Genomic DNA, 18,443 nt, shown 5'->3' with positions numbered 1-18,443 from the left:
CCATTCTCACCATTTTCTGTTTCATGCTGGCTCTTGGTGTAGTTCAGGTACATGAGTTCTCTGTATGCTTATTCCAGAGGAGTGGTGCTTGTTAATACGGCTGAACATCAAATTTTTGCTTCCCTTGTCTTCTCATCCTTTGTAAAAAAAGGATTATTGAGCAGATAAATTTCCCACCCATCCCCTGTTTGCATTGTGAATTTCATTGTATGGTTTCCAAGGTTCAGAGGTGAACAAAACGAGTCTTTTCAGTGGTGCCCACAGGAGAGGTTTCAAGGGTTCTAAAAAGTCAGCATATGGAGAGATGGTTATCTGTCTAAGCTCCTGGTACGTACTTAATGGAGCTTTACAAGCAAGGGAGAAATACTGTTTGTATTGAATAAAAACAGTTATTAAGAGCAAATGACTGGAAGTCTGCAAATATAGATTGATCTGATACTGAATTATTATATGTGAATAGCCTACTAAACTAATTATGTCACCCATGTATTAACAGCATTATTTTTTTTCTAGCAAATGATGAATATTTTAATAGCGTGCTTGATGTTTACATATCAGATAGCTAATTATTTTATTTGGTTATTTTTTTCTGAGTCCTTGTATTTAAATGGAGAAGCTTCATTACCTCCATCTTTAAGTGTCTTTAGGGATGATTTTTTTACTCCTACTTTCTAGATTCAGAATGGAGATATTGTGATAGAAGGCAGTGTAACTGATACTAGCAAAACTGGAGTTGCCAATGTTCATGTTAACAATTTAAGAAACAGGATTTGGCATAAAATATGTTCACTTTAAAATGTGCACTAAAAATATGCAGGTTAAATAAAATAGAGAAGTATTAGCTGCATTAGCACATTTAACTGCTTGCTTGTATCTTAACATAGAAATAAAATACTGTAGGACTCGGTATGGTGAAAAACCCTGTCTGACAAGCCAGATTGAACTCCAAATTATAATTCTCTGTTTTTCAAAGCTGTAAATTTTGGAAACACTTGACGAAACTTTTTAGCAAGCTGCTTGAGTTGAACAAATGAGCCACTTCAGCCTAATATAGCAGAACTAAATTTAAGACCTTCAGATAAGAAAAGCCTGAGACCCTTATGTTTTTGTACAAATATTGATGCCACATCATCCCTCTTAAAAATGAGAGAAAACATAAATCATAGTCTGTGAGCCTGACTTACCCCTGTTCTGTGTCACTGTACTTGATTTCTCATAAAACTGTAATTATATTCCTTTATATCAGCTGTCATGGCTACTATTTTGTTTCTTTAATTGTATACCTTCTTAATCTATGTATTTTTAACTAGACAAAATGTATTTCTCCCTTGCAGATCATCATCCCATTTGAAAACAAACCTGAAATTCATAAGGATCAACCTCGTGCACTTTCCATTCAAAGTTCAGAGATGATTGCTACGAATACCAGATGCTCACCAAACTGCAGACACTCTGATCTAGAAGCTTTGTTTCAGAACTTCAAGGACTCTGAATTTTTCAGTAGAACTTTCACCACTTTTCCTAAATCCCCAAAAAATTTTAATCTTTTGCATCCAATCTTCCAGAGACACGCTCATGAACAAGATACCAAAATGCATGATGTTTATAAAGGTTATATCATCCCAGAACTGAATAAATATGCATTAAAGACATCTGCAGCTACTGATGTTTGGTCCATGCATTTTTCCCAGTTTTGGATAGATTACGAAGGAACGAAAAGTGGGAAAGGCCGACCAATAAGCTTTGTGGACTCTTTCCCGCTTTCACTTTGGATTTGCCAGCCAATAAGATTTGCGAAGTCACAAAAAGAGCTTGTATCACATAACCAGACAGCCTTGAACATTCCAAAAAGTGAATCTAGTGATCTCTCTAGTAGATTGCAACGTAAGAAACTTCTAAAGGAGTATTACAGCAGTGAGACAGAGCCCTTGACCAATGGTATTCAAATGTCTGAGACTTTAGGAGTGCTTTCTGAAAGCTCTTCCTCTGATGCAGATGTCCATGTTCTTGTCCATGTTCAAAAACATGTAAACGTGCAGATCAATCACTACCAGTATCTTTTTTTGCTGTTTCTCCATGAATCTCTTATATTGCTCCTGGAAAACTTAAGGAATGACGTAGAGGCAGTGACAGGAAAACCCGCAAAGCAAACAGATGTCTGCATTGGGATCCTACTGAAAAGTGCAGAAGTAGCCTTACTGCTCCATCCAGTGACTCAGGGAAACCCTTGTAAGTCTCCTGTTGAGGAAGAAGGAAGTCCCGTGGCATCAGAACTCTCCCCTGTGGGAAATGGGGCAACTCTTACTTCAGAGAGTAAATTAGTTGGTAGTAAGATAGTGGAAGCTGGTATTACTAATTTTGATTATGTAAATGACTGCAAGCCTCTGAATGCTGAAGTTAATAAAGGAATTTTAATAGATCCTCTTTTGTTTAAATCAGACAGTAATATGGATTTTCAGAAAGCAATGTCATTTTCTGATGATGCATCAGAAAAAGGTTTGGGCGATACAAGTGAAGGAGGAAGCAGTGGACTTTTTAGTAGAAGTGATTCAGAGGAGGTCTGTGGACCTCTAAGTGAGAAAAGTAGTTTGAATCCTAGGGATTCGGTGTCCATTCTAAATAAGAGAGAAGATTCTACTGAATTTTTCATTGATAAAGAGGATGACAGAAACATATTTTCAAATAAGTTAAATGAACAGGAAGGCACAACTGAAGGCTGTCCTAACCGAGTCGCTGACTTAGAAGCTGCCTTAGAATCTGAAGATCTTGAAATCAACAAAGAAAAAGTGACTTCAGTTAAGATGTTTGCATTCCAGTCTTCATCAAGGTATAGAAGATTTAATACTAAATCAGTTTTCCTACTCTTTGAAAATATTTAGTAATCCCGTTGGCCACAGACTTGTAGTACTTTTAGCAGTCAGGAAGGGAACATCTTAAGAGTTGGCCTGTATGGTCCTTCCAACTCAGGCTGTTCTGTGATTGTATGTTAGAAGTTACGCCATATCCAGCATTCAGTGAAAGTTAAGATGAAGTGTTAGTTAATTGATTTAAACTGTTTGCTTTTAGTTTAAATGTTAGGAAATAAGTATTGAGAGAATTATTGACACAAATACCTGGATGAATATATGTTGTTTCTACATTTACCTCTTTTTCCTATCAAAGGATTATTGAATAATCATATTTTTTTGTTTTATATCTTGCCTGCTTTAGAGGAATTTTTTAAAGTAACTTCTATGTATTTCCTTTAATTTGAAATAATAATTTCTTCGTATCTTTATATTTTAAAAGTGCTAAGCATAAGGACCGCTGCTCGTCCAACCTCCCTGCATTCTCTGTTTCTTACAAAAATATGAAGAGAAGTCCATCACAAGTTTCTCTGGATACCATCTCTATTGATAGTATGATGCTAGAGGATCATTTGACAGAGAGTGATGGAAGTGATAGTCAAAGCTTTCTGGAGAAAGGTAAGTAGGTTTAACAAAATATTTTTAAGCAATACATGAAAATGTTGTTTGTTATTAAAGTTGTGCTCAAAAGGATTCTAGTCCAGCAAATCCTGGATACTTTACAAGACTCTTTCTGTTCCCTTCACCAGTAATACCAAGTGTATTCACCATATATCATTTCAAGTGAAAGCAATAATGTGTGCTACTTAAGCAGCACTATTTAATTTTAACACAGCTTAATTTTCCTCTCTTGAGGAAAGTAAGAGCATTGAAGTGCTGTCTTGCAAATCTGAATTCAGCAGAACTTGTTCCTTGCTCTGCTTAAAAGCAACTGTTTGGCTGCAAGTACTTACAGGTCGTAGCCTGAATTGGTGTTACAAATGAAGTGGTAAAGAAGCTTTCATTTTAGAGGTGGATGAAAAAGAAATGAGTTTTCACTCATGCTCACCATGCTAATTACCAGGCAGATAGGTTTGGTAGTCTCCTTGCAGCTCATCCTTAAGGAGTAGTTCCTAGCTATTGACTGTCTTAATAGCAAGTATTTGTCCAATTTTTGCTCATCTGTGCATATACTCATGAAATAATTTTCTCATGTCAGGAAATAGAGTAAGAAGACCTTATTGCTACCTCTTTTCTGATAATTCTACTTTGCATAAAGACTGACTATTTTTTTCTGTAGGATTTCTCTTCAGTCTAGAGCAATAATGAGAAGACTGTTTCACTTGCAAGCCTGTTACATATTTGAATTGTAGGAGTATTCCTGCATGTGTTTGTGTGGGAGTGTACCATAAAATACGTTTTCCATTTTAAATAACCTTTATATGTCTTTTTAGCTTGTTAAACAATATTTAACTGCAGGTTAAGTATCAATGCTTTCCAGTTGTCAAGGAAACATTATCATCATTGCTCTGATGAAAGTATATGTAGCTTATTTCTCTAAACATACAAACACAGACATCTGCTCTAAAGGCACTGTGCAGTATTTTAGATACACAACTTGGAATTTTTTTTCCTGGCTGGATCACATTTATTTGGAAGACTAAAAAATGCCTTCACAGTTTCTTTTAACAATGCATGTAGAGTGCTGTTCTGGTTTTGTCACTATATCCTGCTTTACTTTTGATTAGCATTTAGAACTTTGAACTCTCTCTAAGAGGAATGGATTTGGCAGTTCAATCATAAATATTTGTTTAATAAGCCATTCAGCTCATGTTAAAAAATGAGTTTTTTATGAGTAGCAGACACTGCCTTTATTTTTAATGTAGGAGTGATTCAGATTATGCTGTGCTAACTTTGTGTTTTTTCTGATGTATATATGGAAGGTATTACAGCCACAAACTATCAAAGGCCATCAGAAAATGCCCACGAAGGAGGCACGGTGATTGAAAATTGTGATGGGTCATCTCCAGATGCCATGAGTGCTGCTTCAGAAAATGCCCATGAGACTAGTGAAGAAATGGTAATATTATTGTATTCCATTAGAATACATGATTCTGTAAATTAAACCTTAGAACTAAAATAGTTGCTTTTAGAGGTGATTTTTCAAGTCATTAGAAAATTGAATCCAAAATAGTAGTAATGATGATGGACACACATCATCTGATACCAAAGCTGACTTAACTCTGGCTTCTACTTCTTTCTTAAAAATACTGCAACCCAGGAAATAGAGGAAAAGGGCTGACTACTATGCAGATAGCCAAAGTTTAGTAGCCTATCCTAGCTCTTCAACCTGGTCTGATTCAGCACTGCAAATGCGTGGTTGTGCTTATGATATGCATAAAGTTAAATGCAGTTGTAGATATGTTGTAGGTAATGTCAGATGCATTTCAGGTACCTCATAGGTCGTGTGCTTCTCTGTCAGAGTAAGGAAAATCTGTCTCACTTCTACTGCTTTTCTAGCCAATTCTGAATTGGTGTCAGTGGGGTATAAATACAAGTGTCTGTCTTTGGACAGGCTGTTGAGCAATCCATTATGAAGCCAATGTGTACAAAAAGAAAAGAAGGAATGAGAATACTTTGTGCTTCTCTGTGAGCAAGGGTTTTGGATACAAAGGGGTATTTTTTTCCTTTTGTGGTGGAAAAGGTTTAGACATACCTTACGAACAATAATCACTGTAATTTCATTTTATAATCTTATCTGGGTCTTGTTGACAGATGTCTGTTGTGGTTTTTCAAGTATTTGGTGTTAATGGTGAAATTGACATCAGAGGAGAAGACACAGAAATATGCTTACAGGTCAACCGAGTGATACCAAACCAACTGGGAAATATTGGTGTTCGACAATATCTGTGCAGCAGAACTGTTGGTAAGAACTAACAATTCAGTGTGGTGAAATTGGAGCTGGAAGTATTTGTTATAAGTAAATAAAAATGCAAACATGGTTTTATGTTAGTATAGTAGCATCCCTTTTATGCTGGTTTAGAACTCTGATTTCTTTCTCCATTGCCATACATTAAAAAGGAAGAGTAAATAAATGGAGCTGTCTATGATGATGTGGGTGAAAAGGTGCATTGCATTGAATTCTGGTCATTAGTTTGCTTTTTTGAAAATGAAGTAAGCTGCATTATGTGCTGGTTTTGGCTGGGGTAGACTTAATTGTCTTCATAGTGACTAGTATGGGGCTATGTTTTGGATTTTGTTTTTGCTATTAAACTGTCTTTATCTTAAGCCATGAGTTTTCTGGCTTTTACCCTTCCAATTTTCTCCCCGATCCCACTGGTGGGGGAGTGAGTGGGAGGCTGTGTGGGTCTTGACTGCTGGCAGGGTGGAACCTTGACACATTGCATTGTGGTACTGTTTCGTGAAGATGGAGCTCCCTTATGACTCTAATAGTACTTTGCCTAATGTACCTTCCTGTGAAGGAAAGTTTCTTTTCTTCAGGATTAGTTTCTCTAGATTAAATGACACAAACTGTTTAAACAGACTTATAATACGTGGTTTAAGAAAATTTTAAAAATTTCCTATCAGGAAATATGAGCTTTAAAGATAGACAACTGTTTTTGGGTTTTTTGTTTGTTTTGGTTTTTTGGTTGGTTTTTGGGGTTTTTTAAGCTTGATACAAAGAGTGTAGTTTCATGCCAGATATTTGCACAACTCGATCAATCAGTGTCTTGTCAGAGCTGTTCTTGGCCATGAGTACAATATATACATTCTTTGCTAGAAAACTGAGTTCTCATAGGTGAGGTTTCTTCCTTGGTGTGATGTTTTGGCATGGAAGTTCATGTCACAGTCTGCTTTGCTCCTCTTTGCCAGCCTTCTACGTGGATAGCTGGATGTAAGCTCTTTTGCACTGTGGGTTTTTTGGGGCAGATCCCTGATGCACCTGCATCTGGTTCAGCTCCTTTCCCAGGAAATAGCTATAGCAGCTGTTGGCTGCCATTTTGTATTCCAACCTTCTATCAGCATGGATTTTGTTCAGGAGGTGCTTCAGCTTCAGAGGTGGTACAGCCTTTGATGCCCTGGCTAAAGAATCCATTTACTGGTAAGCTGAGCCATTGCCAGCAGCTGCTGCCTGAGCAGCTGTTGCATTATTCAAGCATCTGAGGGCAAGGAGGAGGTCCAGCAGGGAGGACTCATGACTGACCTTCAGTTCATACAGCAGGCAAATTGATTTCTGGTTATCTGCCATATCCTCTGTAAAAGCCAGAGGGAGTAAATAATATGAACATGCCACCTTCCTGCTCTTGTGTGTATCTACAACTAGAACCTGCTTCCTCTGGTAATGATAATGCTTCTCAGCTGGTAATGAGAGGCTTGTGCACTGTCTGATTATTTCGTGGACAAAAAGGTTGTAACATGATTGGGATCTCCAAATACTTCCACTTTGTATCTCTTCCTTTCTCTTTCTGGTGGGTGCCTGAAGGGGTGAGGCAACACCACTTTTTTTGGTTTTTTGTGCATTGCTGGTTACTCCCATTCTGTGATGTACATCTTCTCTCTGCTGATCTTTTCTTCTCACTGCCATAGAGACAGTGATTTCTGTACTGTCAGGAACATTCTGCAGCTGTTGCTGCTCCCCATCTCCCATATTCATTTCTGTTAGAAGAACAAAGGGAGAAGAAGTTTGGAAAAAGCTGGAGAATCAGATCAAAAGAGACTATTTAAGAGTTAACGGTAATAAAATACAACTAAAAGAACAAATGAGCAAATGTGTATGATAATATCCCAATAAAAGCAACCTCCCCCTTCAAGACCTTTAATAAAACTTTCTCAAGTGCTGCATTAACAATTGTAACCAGTAACCTGACGAACCATTCAAAGCAGTGAATACTCAAGTTGTAATTACAGTCTAGAAGGTGTTCTGGATGAAAATAACTATTTAAAGCCTACTATACTGTTAATTCAGTAGATGTAGAAAAGGAGAAATGTGGCTAAAAGCTGGACTAAGTTGAGGGCAACATGGCAGCTGTGCAGTTCCCTGCAGGGCTGGATGCAGGACTGCAGCTTTATCAGATCTTGCCTGGCAGCAAAACCAAAAGAAGGTGGGGCTGGAGTATAGCAGAGGTATTGTGGGAGGGCTGTGCTTTTATTGAGATATTACCATGCTTGACATGCTTGTGAGAAGGCAACAGCAGTTCACAGCAGCTTCCAAATTGTTTAATGTAATTTTTACTCCATCTTGCCATGATGCTGCCCCTTTCAGGTATCTGCAAGGTAACTAAAATTGACTCAAATCTGAGACTGAATGCATGGTCTTTTCCTCTGTTCTTTTTCTATACTTTGGATTCTTCCAGCAATGATGCAGGTACTCTCTACTGTTGCAGAAATAATTAGGGCACCTACTGCTTATTTCTTTATCTATATGTGTGAGAAGTGTATGGATGCTTGAGGAAAACGAAGTTTCCCAAACCAGTTGCAGAGATTCATTGAATAGAGTGGTCATTGTTCTTCTGTCTGGAAAGCTTCCCTTCTTCTCCTGGGCTGCTGGTAGTTTATTCACTTCTGTCTGGACTGAGCCTAAAAAGATAGCTAATACCTGATACGTGCAGTATGGTTTTGGTTGGTTGCTTTGTTTTTGGGGTGGGTTTTTGAGGGAAAAGGGATTATGTGATTTAGCACTTCTTAAACCTTGGAAAGATTGAAGGATGGAGTCATGGTTGTTGGTGTGGAAACCTCTATTCACAGAGGTAACAAAGGGAGAGATTCTGGTTCACAGCAGAGGCTGAAGATTCTCATGTTCATGTTGCCATTGGCCTTTGTCAGCCCAGATCGACAGTCCATACACCCTCAGTCTAGTGCCAGTAGATAAGTGTGTAAGTCCTGACTCTGCTGCTGTGCCAGGTCATCCATGAACTGGCACACTATACAGGAGGGGGAACCCAATTAATGTACAGATAGGAAGGCAAATCAATTAGTCAGGTTGCTGTAGCTCCAGGCAGTGTCTGTGGCATGATGAATTGACATAACTCAGTTGATTTTTCCTGAGTTTCTTTCTTGAGGTATCTTTCAAGTTTAAATGCTTGTTTTTTCTATAGTTACTGTGATTATGCTTCTTGTCATAGAGATGATTTCTGTAGGTCAGCTGTCATAGTGATGAGATGACTTGAGAATCCCACGGGGATAACTATATTGTACCAGAAATGGATACTACTGACCCCCCCCCCCCCAATCTGGTTACCTTAAATTTTTATTTTAGTTTACTTTAGTTTATTATGGTTTTTAGAACTTTTTTAGTTGAATGTTGCAGTTGTCCTTACTGATTAAAGACACTGAAATTAGCAAGAAAGTGCCAGAGTTTTTTTAAGGTTCAAGTCTGTTGCCACTCAAGTAATGCACGTGTGGCTATACTTTCTATCTTACTGCATTGCTATTTATGTTTCCTAAGTCAGGAACTTCAGCTTTTCCAGGAAAATACCTGCTCTCCTCAGAGAGTGAAGTGACTTCAATGTTTTTCTGAATTGAAATGTAAGGACTTAGTGGAAGAGTATGCAAAATAATTGGTTTTCCATTGTCAAGGTACCAAGGAAACGCAAACTTTTTTTGTGGATGGTGATACTTCTGCATTGTCCTTTCTCTTGTCACAATGAGGTACTAGTCCTTAAATGTACTCTTTATTTTTGTACTTTGAAGTGATATACTTAGAAATTTGCTCTGAAGTTCTGTATTTGCAACACTGCCTTTTATGAATAATAGCTATATGGTACTTTATGGAAAATCCGTTGGACAATAGGGGCGGAAATAATTACATCATAATTGATTTTTTTGTACACTGCAAAATTTTAATGCAAATTTGTTTTCTTTTTGCAACAGGTTCTGACAGTAAATCTGTGGCTGGACCTGTTAATTCATCACCTGAGATTAGTCTGAGATGGGAAAGCGGGCCTAGTGCTGTTGTACATTCCCTGCTAGCTGTAAAAAATGGGTTTCTTCAGTGTCATGTGGAGAACTTCAGTGCTGAATTTCTAACATCTTCTCTTACAAACATTCAACATTTTCTAGAAGATGAAACTGTCGCAGAAGTGATGCCTATGAAGATAAAAGTTTCTAATGCAAGGATTAATTTAAAAGTATGTTAACAATGAGATACTTGGCTGCTCTAAAAAAAAAATTGTATTCTCGTTTCTTTGATGATAAACTACTAATCTGGATACAGTTAACTTCAAAGAAACTGCTATCATCTCTGAAAGGTCTTTAGATAACACTAAAACAATTTTAAAATCCATAGATTTGGTTAGCTCTGTGGTATGCCTGGAGGGGAATTATCTGCATGGCCAAGTTATTTGTATGAATTAATATTTTATACTTTTTCCTCCTCTCCCAAATCTCTCTTGTAGAAGGACAGTGTCTGGGAATTTTATACGTAAGGTATATCAAGCTTCCAGAGGCACAACGTGGGTTTTTCTGGTTGGGCTTTTTGCCTAGCAAAGTATATGGTTTTCTAATTACAAACCATGGATTTTAAAGGTTATTTCTCTCTCCTAGTTGGAGGATAGTACTTGCAATGAAAATTCTGTACAAAAGAAGGAAAAGGTTATGGAATTCCAGTACAAACCACTTGAACACTGTTTCTTACAACCCAAGTTTCATGTTCTGCTCTGCCTAGAAACAGATACTAAACTATGCAAGCATTTTTCAGCACCATATCTTAAAATAGTAACATTAAGAGGACACTTCTGCTCAAGTCTCTTAAGGGGTTTTCTTTCAGACATTTGAAGAAGATGGTGAGTTCTGTGCTGCACAACCACTGAATATAAAGATAAGGACACTTTTTGGAGGGGTGTAGAACAACAGAAAAACAAACAAACATAAAGATAATTATTACATTGCTTTGGACAGTAATAATCACACATATAAACTTTGAACGAGGTGAGGACTGGAATACCAGCTCCAGTTCTACATCTGAGGCTAAGGTCTTGATTCTGCCAAGATTATTATTGACTGGAAAGGCAATTGTTTTGTGTTCTACTCAAAATGCATCAGTTTTCCTTCCCTCAGTGATACAGCCCTTCCAGCCCCTGAGGATCCTTGGGCACCCTTTTAGAGCTGTTTCTCCTTTACAGGATTAGCACAAGCATTTTCCTTAAGATCTGTGGATCTATTGCTTAGATTTCAGTGGATTACAAACATGAATGCCCAAATGCAAATAACAAAGTCTTTACATATAGTCATTTGCATTTAGAACCAGGATTGTGCTGGTTTATTGGCAAGAAGGCAGACTTAGGCAAAATGTTGAGAAAGCAGCTGCTTGAGATGGGGAATGTATATTAATAAACTGGCAACAAGATTCTGCTTGGCAGCAAAAGCACCAAAGTGCTCACTCAGCGGTGCACACAAGTCATGGTGAAGTTACTTATGATGGTTGACAAACTGCAAATTTGACATAGAGATGATTCATTTCTACAGAGTTGTTGGGTATTATAGTGTGAGAGGATATGGTTCAAATGTATGCTGCATTGCCTATTCAATGCAGTATGTTCTTTTATTTCTTCTGCATGAGACTTGATGCAGTGTGTTTCATGGCAAGGGAGGAATTTAAGAAATATTATTTTATTGTTTGCTTTTTCTACGGCAGTCTCAATGCTGTTTCAAGAAACTTTGGAAGCTATATCTCAACAGCTTTCTTGGTACATGTTTAATGCTGATATGTATAGTTTCTGATTATACTGGCTGCCTTATTCTGTCTGACAGGGATAATGAACTATAAAGACTTCCTGGGGAGTCCCCAAAGAAGTAATTTGTGAAGTTTCTCTTCTGTTGAGTATAGTAATGTAACTAAACTGCAGCTGGTGTCATACCAAACTAAATTTTAAAAAGACAAAATCTGCTCAAGAATGATAGCTGTACCCATTCAATCTTTAAATAGTTCAAGGGAGAATCAGATACTATATAGTACAGGCTTCTTATCTGTGACTCAGGGAGCTCCTGAGCTAACAAATGTCTTGGGTTGGGGTATAGTCTTACTGAGATGTCTGTAAAAACACTTTGAAGTATTTTAGTCAGACTGTATATTGAGTTCAGCAGACTTACTCCACAGATAATTTTGAGCCTTTAATACGATCCCTGGGGGGAAAAAAAAATGGAGCCAAAGTTTAGTGGAGATCCCATTAGAAAATTCTGCTCTGTAACATTCCTTTTCAAGTTTCATTAAATCCACTTATGTTTAAATGAACATCCTAATTATCTATTTTGATTTCCTGGTAAACTCATTTTTGATTATATGTATTTTTTAGGATGACAGTCCACGTGAAAATCTCAAGGCATCTGAGCTGGTACCCATAAAACTGCATATTGACATACTCTGGATAGAAAGAAATGATGATGGCACTTTTCTCATTAGAGGTTTGTATGTTCCTCTACCTTGATATCTCAATTCTATAATCCTATTGTTTTTTCCTTTGTGCATACATGTGACTAATTATGAAAAGATAACTGATGATAATTTGTGGAAGGTATGTTGCCATATACCTTAAGTCACCAAGAGGAAGACTACCTTTTTGAATAGTGTATTGGCTGTGATAACCCACAGTTGAATCGATGTGAGAGAAATAAAAATATGCTTATAATGTCATCAGGATATGCTTCATCAGTGCATATCACTTCATCATTGTAAGTTTAGGGTCCCTTTGTTGCTACAAAGCAAACAAAAAAATTGCCTTTCTTTACAGAAAGATACCAAGGTGGTTACTGTCTTTGTTGTTTTGTGTTACAGGTAGTAGTAGAAACTACTGTAAAACAAAAAACTATTTAAGAAGTACAAGTAGCAATTTTCAATTCTGTGTATCACAGTGCTGTCCTGGCAGCTCAGGGCTGGATTGCACTGAGACTTGCATTTAGAACAGTGATTTAACTTTGTATTTTTCATGAAGCATATACGTGTGCTTAGAGGGGGTTTTTTACATGCACCGGCAAATACGGAACACTCGTAACAAGGCAATACATACAGAGCTGAAACTTCACTGTTGCCTTTCACAGATATGTCAAAGAATCATAGTCTAGGTTGGAGGGAGCCTCTAGAGGTCATCTGGTCCTACTCCTACTTCCCACTCAAAGCAGGGGCAGATTCGATAAAATCGATCAATGCTGTGTCTGGGCAAGTTTTGAGCATCAAAAAGACAATACCACAACCTGTCATAAATAATCTGTCCCAGTGTTTGGCCACTCTTATGATTAATTTTTTTGATCATGTGTAGTTGGAATTCCCATTTTTTCCAGCTTGTGTCTACTGTCTCCTGTCCTGCCATCTCAAGACAGAGGTGCTTGATAGCTTGCCAGGCACCTCAGGCACATCTGGTCCATCTTCTCCATATGCTACCACTAGGGAGGCAAAGGTGGCATTAAGATCACCCTACAGCCGTCTCATCTTCAGATTTGATGAGTGCATCTCACTCAGCCCCTCATTTGTACATCATGTGCTCTTGGCCACAATTATCTTGGTAGTCCCCTCCTGTCAGTATCTTTCTCACACATGGGAATCCAAAACTAGATGCAGTATTCTAGGTATGGTCTCACTGGTGCTGAGTAGTGGGGAATAACAACTTCCCTCACCTTGCTAGCTATGTGCTTGCCAGTACAGCCTGTGTGTCCCTGGTTTTTCCTGTCAGGGCCCACTGCTGACTCATGATAAATCCTGTTGACCAAGGCCTAGAGGTCATTTCCTGCAATGTTGCTTTCTGTCTAGTTGGTCCCCAGCCTGTAGCAGAGCAAGGTTATTGACTCCCTGCTATGGGACTTCACATTGGCTTCAGCTGAACTTCATGAGGCTTCAGTCAGTCTATCTCTCCAGCCCATCAACTTTCCTCTGAAAAACAGCTATTTTTCTTTTCTTTTTTGAAACCCATCAGTGTGTCAGTCACCCACCCTTCAATTTGGTGGATTTCACAAAACTGCAGAGGGTGCACCCACCCTTTCATCCAGATCCTGGATATGTTAATCCAGCAATAAGCAATGTATTGTATGACTTTAGAGGCTGCAGGATGATCTTAATGCCCCCTTCATCCACCTGATGGGAAGGTAGAGCAAGGATGGACCAGACTTTTCAGAGGTATGCTGTGGCATGATCAATTTATTCATGTTATCTAATGCATTGTTTGAGTTAATTGCATTAGTTCAATGCATTTTGGTCGTCTTTTTATACTAAACGTTGAAAGTTTAATAATGTAGTGAGAAAACACATAATTTTAAGGTTTCTTTCAGTTCATATTTTTTCCCTTTTGCTGAAGTGCTTTGATCCCTATTCTTTTCTTGGACTGCTCATGTACAGTGACTTCAAAGGCATAGGTCAAATGCCATCTGCACTGCAGTGATAAGTGTCTGCAGTGCTACATCTTTTGAGTCCTCATGTGTGTGGTGGGGGGGGGTAATGAACAAAAAATCCTTGTTTAGAAGGAAATGCTTAAAAGACAAAAAAAGCACAAGAGTATTTTTTACACCATGACCCTCACTTTTCCCCTTGATGTACAAGAGCATATTTTAACAGATGTTACAGTGCACTTCAGTTACAAATGCTAGAAAGTTTCTTTAATGCCAAGTAATTAAAGCTATTTTCTAATTTAAAAACTTGGTCCTGCAGGTTATCTCACTGTGTCTTTAAATGTAAATGCAGTCTTCAGAGAACCTGGAGATAGTATGTTAATAGCAATATTAATAGTTCCCAAATTTCTGATTATTCAGAATGCATATTCTGTGGTGATGATATGGGTCGGTATAAAAATGTGTTTATTTTCTTCAGGCTGGAAGTTACATATTGTTTCTTTCTTCCTCTAAAAGGTTATGAGTTTTAATTAAATTTTATTCTTGAATTTGATTTTGAGAGGTGAATATAAATGTACTTAGTATTATATTTGGTGTAGGTGGGTTTAATTTTTTAGTGATAAGAATAAAGCTTAAAAATTTTTTTTGACAAAACCCCTGCACACTATTTCTGTGATATAGACAATCAAAAATTAAATGATGTGTCAAAGATGAAGAATTCAAGCGGTACATTGCAGCAAGCAGTAGGATCTGTTGAACGTAAAACACAGGACCAAGCCACGCAGACTACTTGTGAAACTCCCAGACCTTCTAAATCAAGCAGGGATTCAGCTGACTTCCTTAAAAATGAGGTATTAAGAATTGATTTTGACTTCACCTTGCCCACTCAAAATTATGTTACAATCATTATTAATCATAATTGTAAGGCTATCTGGGGGTGGGCCTGGGATATGTTTCTGTTTAGAAATCTTTTAGACATGGAAAATATGGATTGTGGATATTCAAGTATGGTTCAGCAATTAATTACTGCTTTCTATATAGTGTATTAATACACTGCACACTGATTCTTTTCCTTTACATCAGAGGGAGTTTTATGAGGGAATTTTCTTCTCCCCATCTCCCTCATCCCTGTACAACACAGCTGCCAAAGACAAGGGAATTGGCTGTTGGTCAGACCCTTACTGATCTATCAGTCATACCCAGATTTTGAATGGATGAGGATAGAACTCACACATTAATTTGGCTGTTTTTCCTACCGGGTAAGAATCTGTTCCTAGAGCTTAGAAACTTGGGTCATTTCCATTCCATTCCAGAATGGAAATGGTATAGCTAAAACACTGGCTATCCCACCTTTTGAGCTAATGACATCAGCTCTCTCCATGTTCTACACTCACTGACTGAGAATCAGTTGCAATTGATGCAGCCTCAACAAACCTCTGCCCAGCAATGAATGGGAGCGTTTGGTATTTTAAAAGTTGCTGTAATGGAAAAAGTTGTCAGTATGCAGGGATACTAATAGCTTTGTTTTCTAACCTAATCATTTCAGCTTATTGAAGAAAATGAATGTCTCAAACAGGAACTAGCCAAAGCCAAAATGACTCTTGCTGAGGTCCAAATGGAAAAAGACGCCCTGCTTCATCGCATGAAGAAGATGAATGTTGATCATCAGTAGGACAGTGTTCTGTTGGTGCAAGGCATCATCATCGTAACTGCAGGTGGTGGTGGCACCTAAAATACTGTCTGCAAATCACTTGAAAATGTGGTTATTTTTTTGCTTACAAAGTTTTCTCATTGCAAAAAAACAATGTTTGTGAACCAGGTACTATTCTGAAATTATCATTAAACATTGTAACTTTTTTCAGCCCATTTTAAACTGAAATGACTTTGGAAAAGTCAGTTTATACTGTACTTTATTAATTTACTGAGGAAAAAATAATTTCATCTACTTTTAATATTATCAAAGGAAATGTTATTTTTAAAATGTTTTCTGAAAAGTGGATGGTTCAGCAATGAAAGAAGGTGCCTGGGTACATAACAGAGTCCATGTATGATGCCTCACTAACAAAGTGTACCTCTCTTTGTTAAGGTTATGTTGTTTGTTTGTTGCCAGAAGATACCTATACAAGAGGTTACATTTGCACTATGATGATAGAGGCTAGATCCTCTAGAATAGTATAGCTACTGAAAATAAAAATACCAGCCCTAAAATGGCCCTAAATTCAGTGTAATTTGCCCCGAGAGGATTTTAAGTATAATCCTCTGGTGCTATAGAGTTCTATATATCTTTTCCATATGCACTCCTAAAATAATACAGTAAATGCTGGAGAATTTAAGAGGGCATACTACTGGGCTTTCCTTCTGCATGAAGGTCCACTGTAGCTGTACAGCTGATGTAATTTAGACATTCACACTTTGTTTCTCCTCTCTCTGTGAAAAGGATGCAGGCCTGCTATAGGATCTGGCCCTTTGTGACAGGTGAGCTTTGAGCCATTTTGCATGCATGTCTGATTCCTGCACAATTCATCAGACATGCCCACGGATTTGGTTCAGTGTGTTTAAATAACTAATGTCAGTGCTTGTGAGGGGGAAAAATCCTACTGGGATTCATTAGTTGTATATTGCTTTTTTTTTTTTCATAAAAAAGCTGTAGAGAGAGAATCACTTAATTACCCAATGAAATTGTGAGATTACATGAAATGTAATTATACAGTTTAAATTATGGGTGATTTGTACAAATTGAACAATAATTTTCAGCTAAAAACTGGTACAGATGAATAAGTAAAAAAGCACAACACTGTAAAATAGAGAATATAAGAGTGTGCTTCTAAACAAATTGGGAAACAACATACAAAACCATACATGCCTGTAAGAGGTTGTCTTTGCTAGAAGTAAAACTGACTGAATAATTTAACTAGTGACCTTGAATCTGACAAATGAGTATTTTCTAATTGCTACCACAATTGTTTCTGCTCCATGGGATGTTGGAGGGAAGTTCTGTTTGTAGATAAGCAAACAAATCTCAAAAAGTACTTAGTATCCTGTGGTTTGACTTTGCATATTCAGGTTGTCAAACCAGTTTTAATTAAAATGGTTTTCATTAAATCTTTTTGGAGCACACGTAATTTGCACTGCTGAAAATAGTTATTGAAAGTGTAGATTTTAATGAAGAACTCTATGGAAGAACTGGTTCAGGCACTATTTTAAAGCCTGCCTTATGAAACCTTAGTTGAAACTCTTCTTAATGCCCATGGAAATTTTTATTTTATTATTCTGAATTAGATGAAAAAATATACACACAATGTTTCTATTAGAGAAGTGAAATATTTGTATTTCAATAGTTATATAAGACAACACAGTATTAAATATGAGTGGTGCAATTTCACATAAATATAATGTCAGATTCAGGAGAGGAGTTCTCCATTGGTTGGTACTATTAAAGTAATTCTCATTTGGTTTATCCTTGCCAAGATCTAGTTGGAATTATTCTGAAGAAAGGAATGTATAGAGTGCTTAGTAGCATGTTGCTAGAATATTACATTGAGAATTGTCTAATTTTTAAAAAGAAATAAATAGCAATATCAAATGCCTGTCTTCTTTACTACATAAGCTAAAACCTGCTTTTTGGAGAAAAACCAATCGCAAATCAAACCCAAAATAACAGCCCAGACTAGGCCTTCTGAGAACAGTTGTTGAAATTCAGGGTATCACTTCCTAGCACTTCATTATAACTGAATACATTTCTACTTCATGGCCTTTATACAGTAAAAAGCATCACCTGTGGACAGTTCAGAGGAGATGGGTGTGCTTGGTTGTGAGCTTGACAATACTGAGAGTAATTGTACTACAGCATTCTGAAATGTGTTTGGCCATTTAAAAAATTGCAGAGAGAGAGTTATCTTCTTAATGTTTGAAACTGCAAAGTTAAACTAAGCTTTTATAGGTTGTACTAAGCATAGTTACGAAAAGCCTCAGAATTAAAAAAAAAAGGGCTTAATTCATCCGCAAGGCTCTGTTAGTCTTTATAACCTCCTAGACAGGAAGTTTGTACTATCAATAGAGCCTCTTGCTTTTCTTCCGCAAAGAACTAAATGGAAGATAGTTTGGAGAATTTCAGTGTATACAGAAAACTGACTCCCGAAGTCCGGTAGGAAAACTGTTACCATGTTTTATTTTACATTTTTAATGGAAATTTAAACTGGTCTGCAGTTTAGCTTAACACTCTTCATCTTGTTTAGAAATGCTGGTTTAATGTCTAATGAAACTTTCACATCAGTTCACCCTAAAGAGGCTGTGCCCTTCCCCAGGCTC

General features: G+C 37.3%; 1 protein-coding gene across 5 annotated transcripts in view; it reads left to right on the top strand.

Moving 5' to 3' along the window:
* The window catches only part of UHRF1BP1L (UHRF1 binding protein 1 like), a 51,933-nt gene extending 34,215 nt beyond the window's left edge, over nt 1-17,718 (top strand). For 3 of the 5 annotated variants that reach the window (XM_042026564.1, XM_042026554.1, XM_042026577.1), the window contains 8 exons: nt 1,335-2,827; nt 3,289-3,464; nt 4,769-4,905; nt 5,601-5,751; nt 9,696-9,952; nt 12,116-12,224; nt 14,817-14,986; nt 15,682-17,718. In XM_042026564.1, coding sequence (XP_041882498.1) covers nt 1,335-2,827; nt 3,289-3,464; nt 4,769-4,905; nt 5,601-5,751; nt 9,696-9,952; nt 12,116-12,224; nt 14,817-14,986; nt 15,682-15,807 — 2,619 coding nt within the window. In that variant the 3' untranslated portion in view covers nt 15,808-17,718. Of the gene's footprint in view, nt 1-1,334; nt 2,828-3,288; nt 3,465-4,768; nt 4,906-5,600; nt 5,752-9,695; nt 9,953-12,115; nt 12,225-13,726; nt 13,927-14,816; nt 14,987-15,681 lie in introns of those variants that run through there. The other 2 variants (XR_006015778.1, XM_042026584.1) reach the window with 2 other exon arrangements.
* The last annotated feature ends 725 nt before the right edge of the window (nt 17,719-18,443 follow it).

This window comes from Corvus kubaryi, unplaced genomic scaffold (genome assembly GCF_017639235.1).
Source record: "Corvus kubaryi isolate FWS band 111438036 unplaced genomic scaffold, C.kubaryi_AGA036_p1.0 129, whole genome shotgun sequence".
Lineage (NCBI taxonomy): Eukaryota > Metazoa > Chordata > Aves > Passeriformes > Corvidae > Corvus > Corvus kubaryi.
Note: the sequence above shows the minus strand (reverse complement) of the source record. Positions and strands in the feature narration are given on the sequence as shown.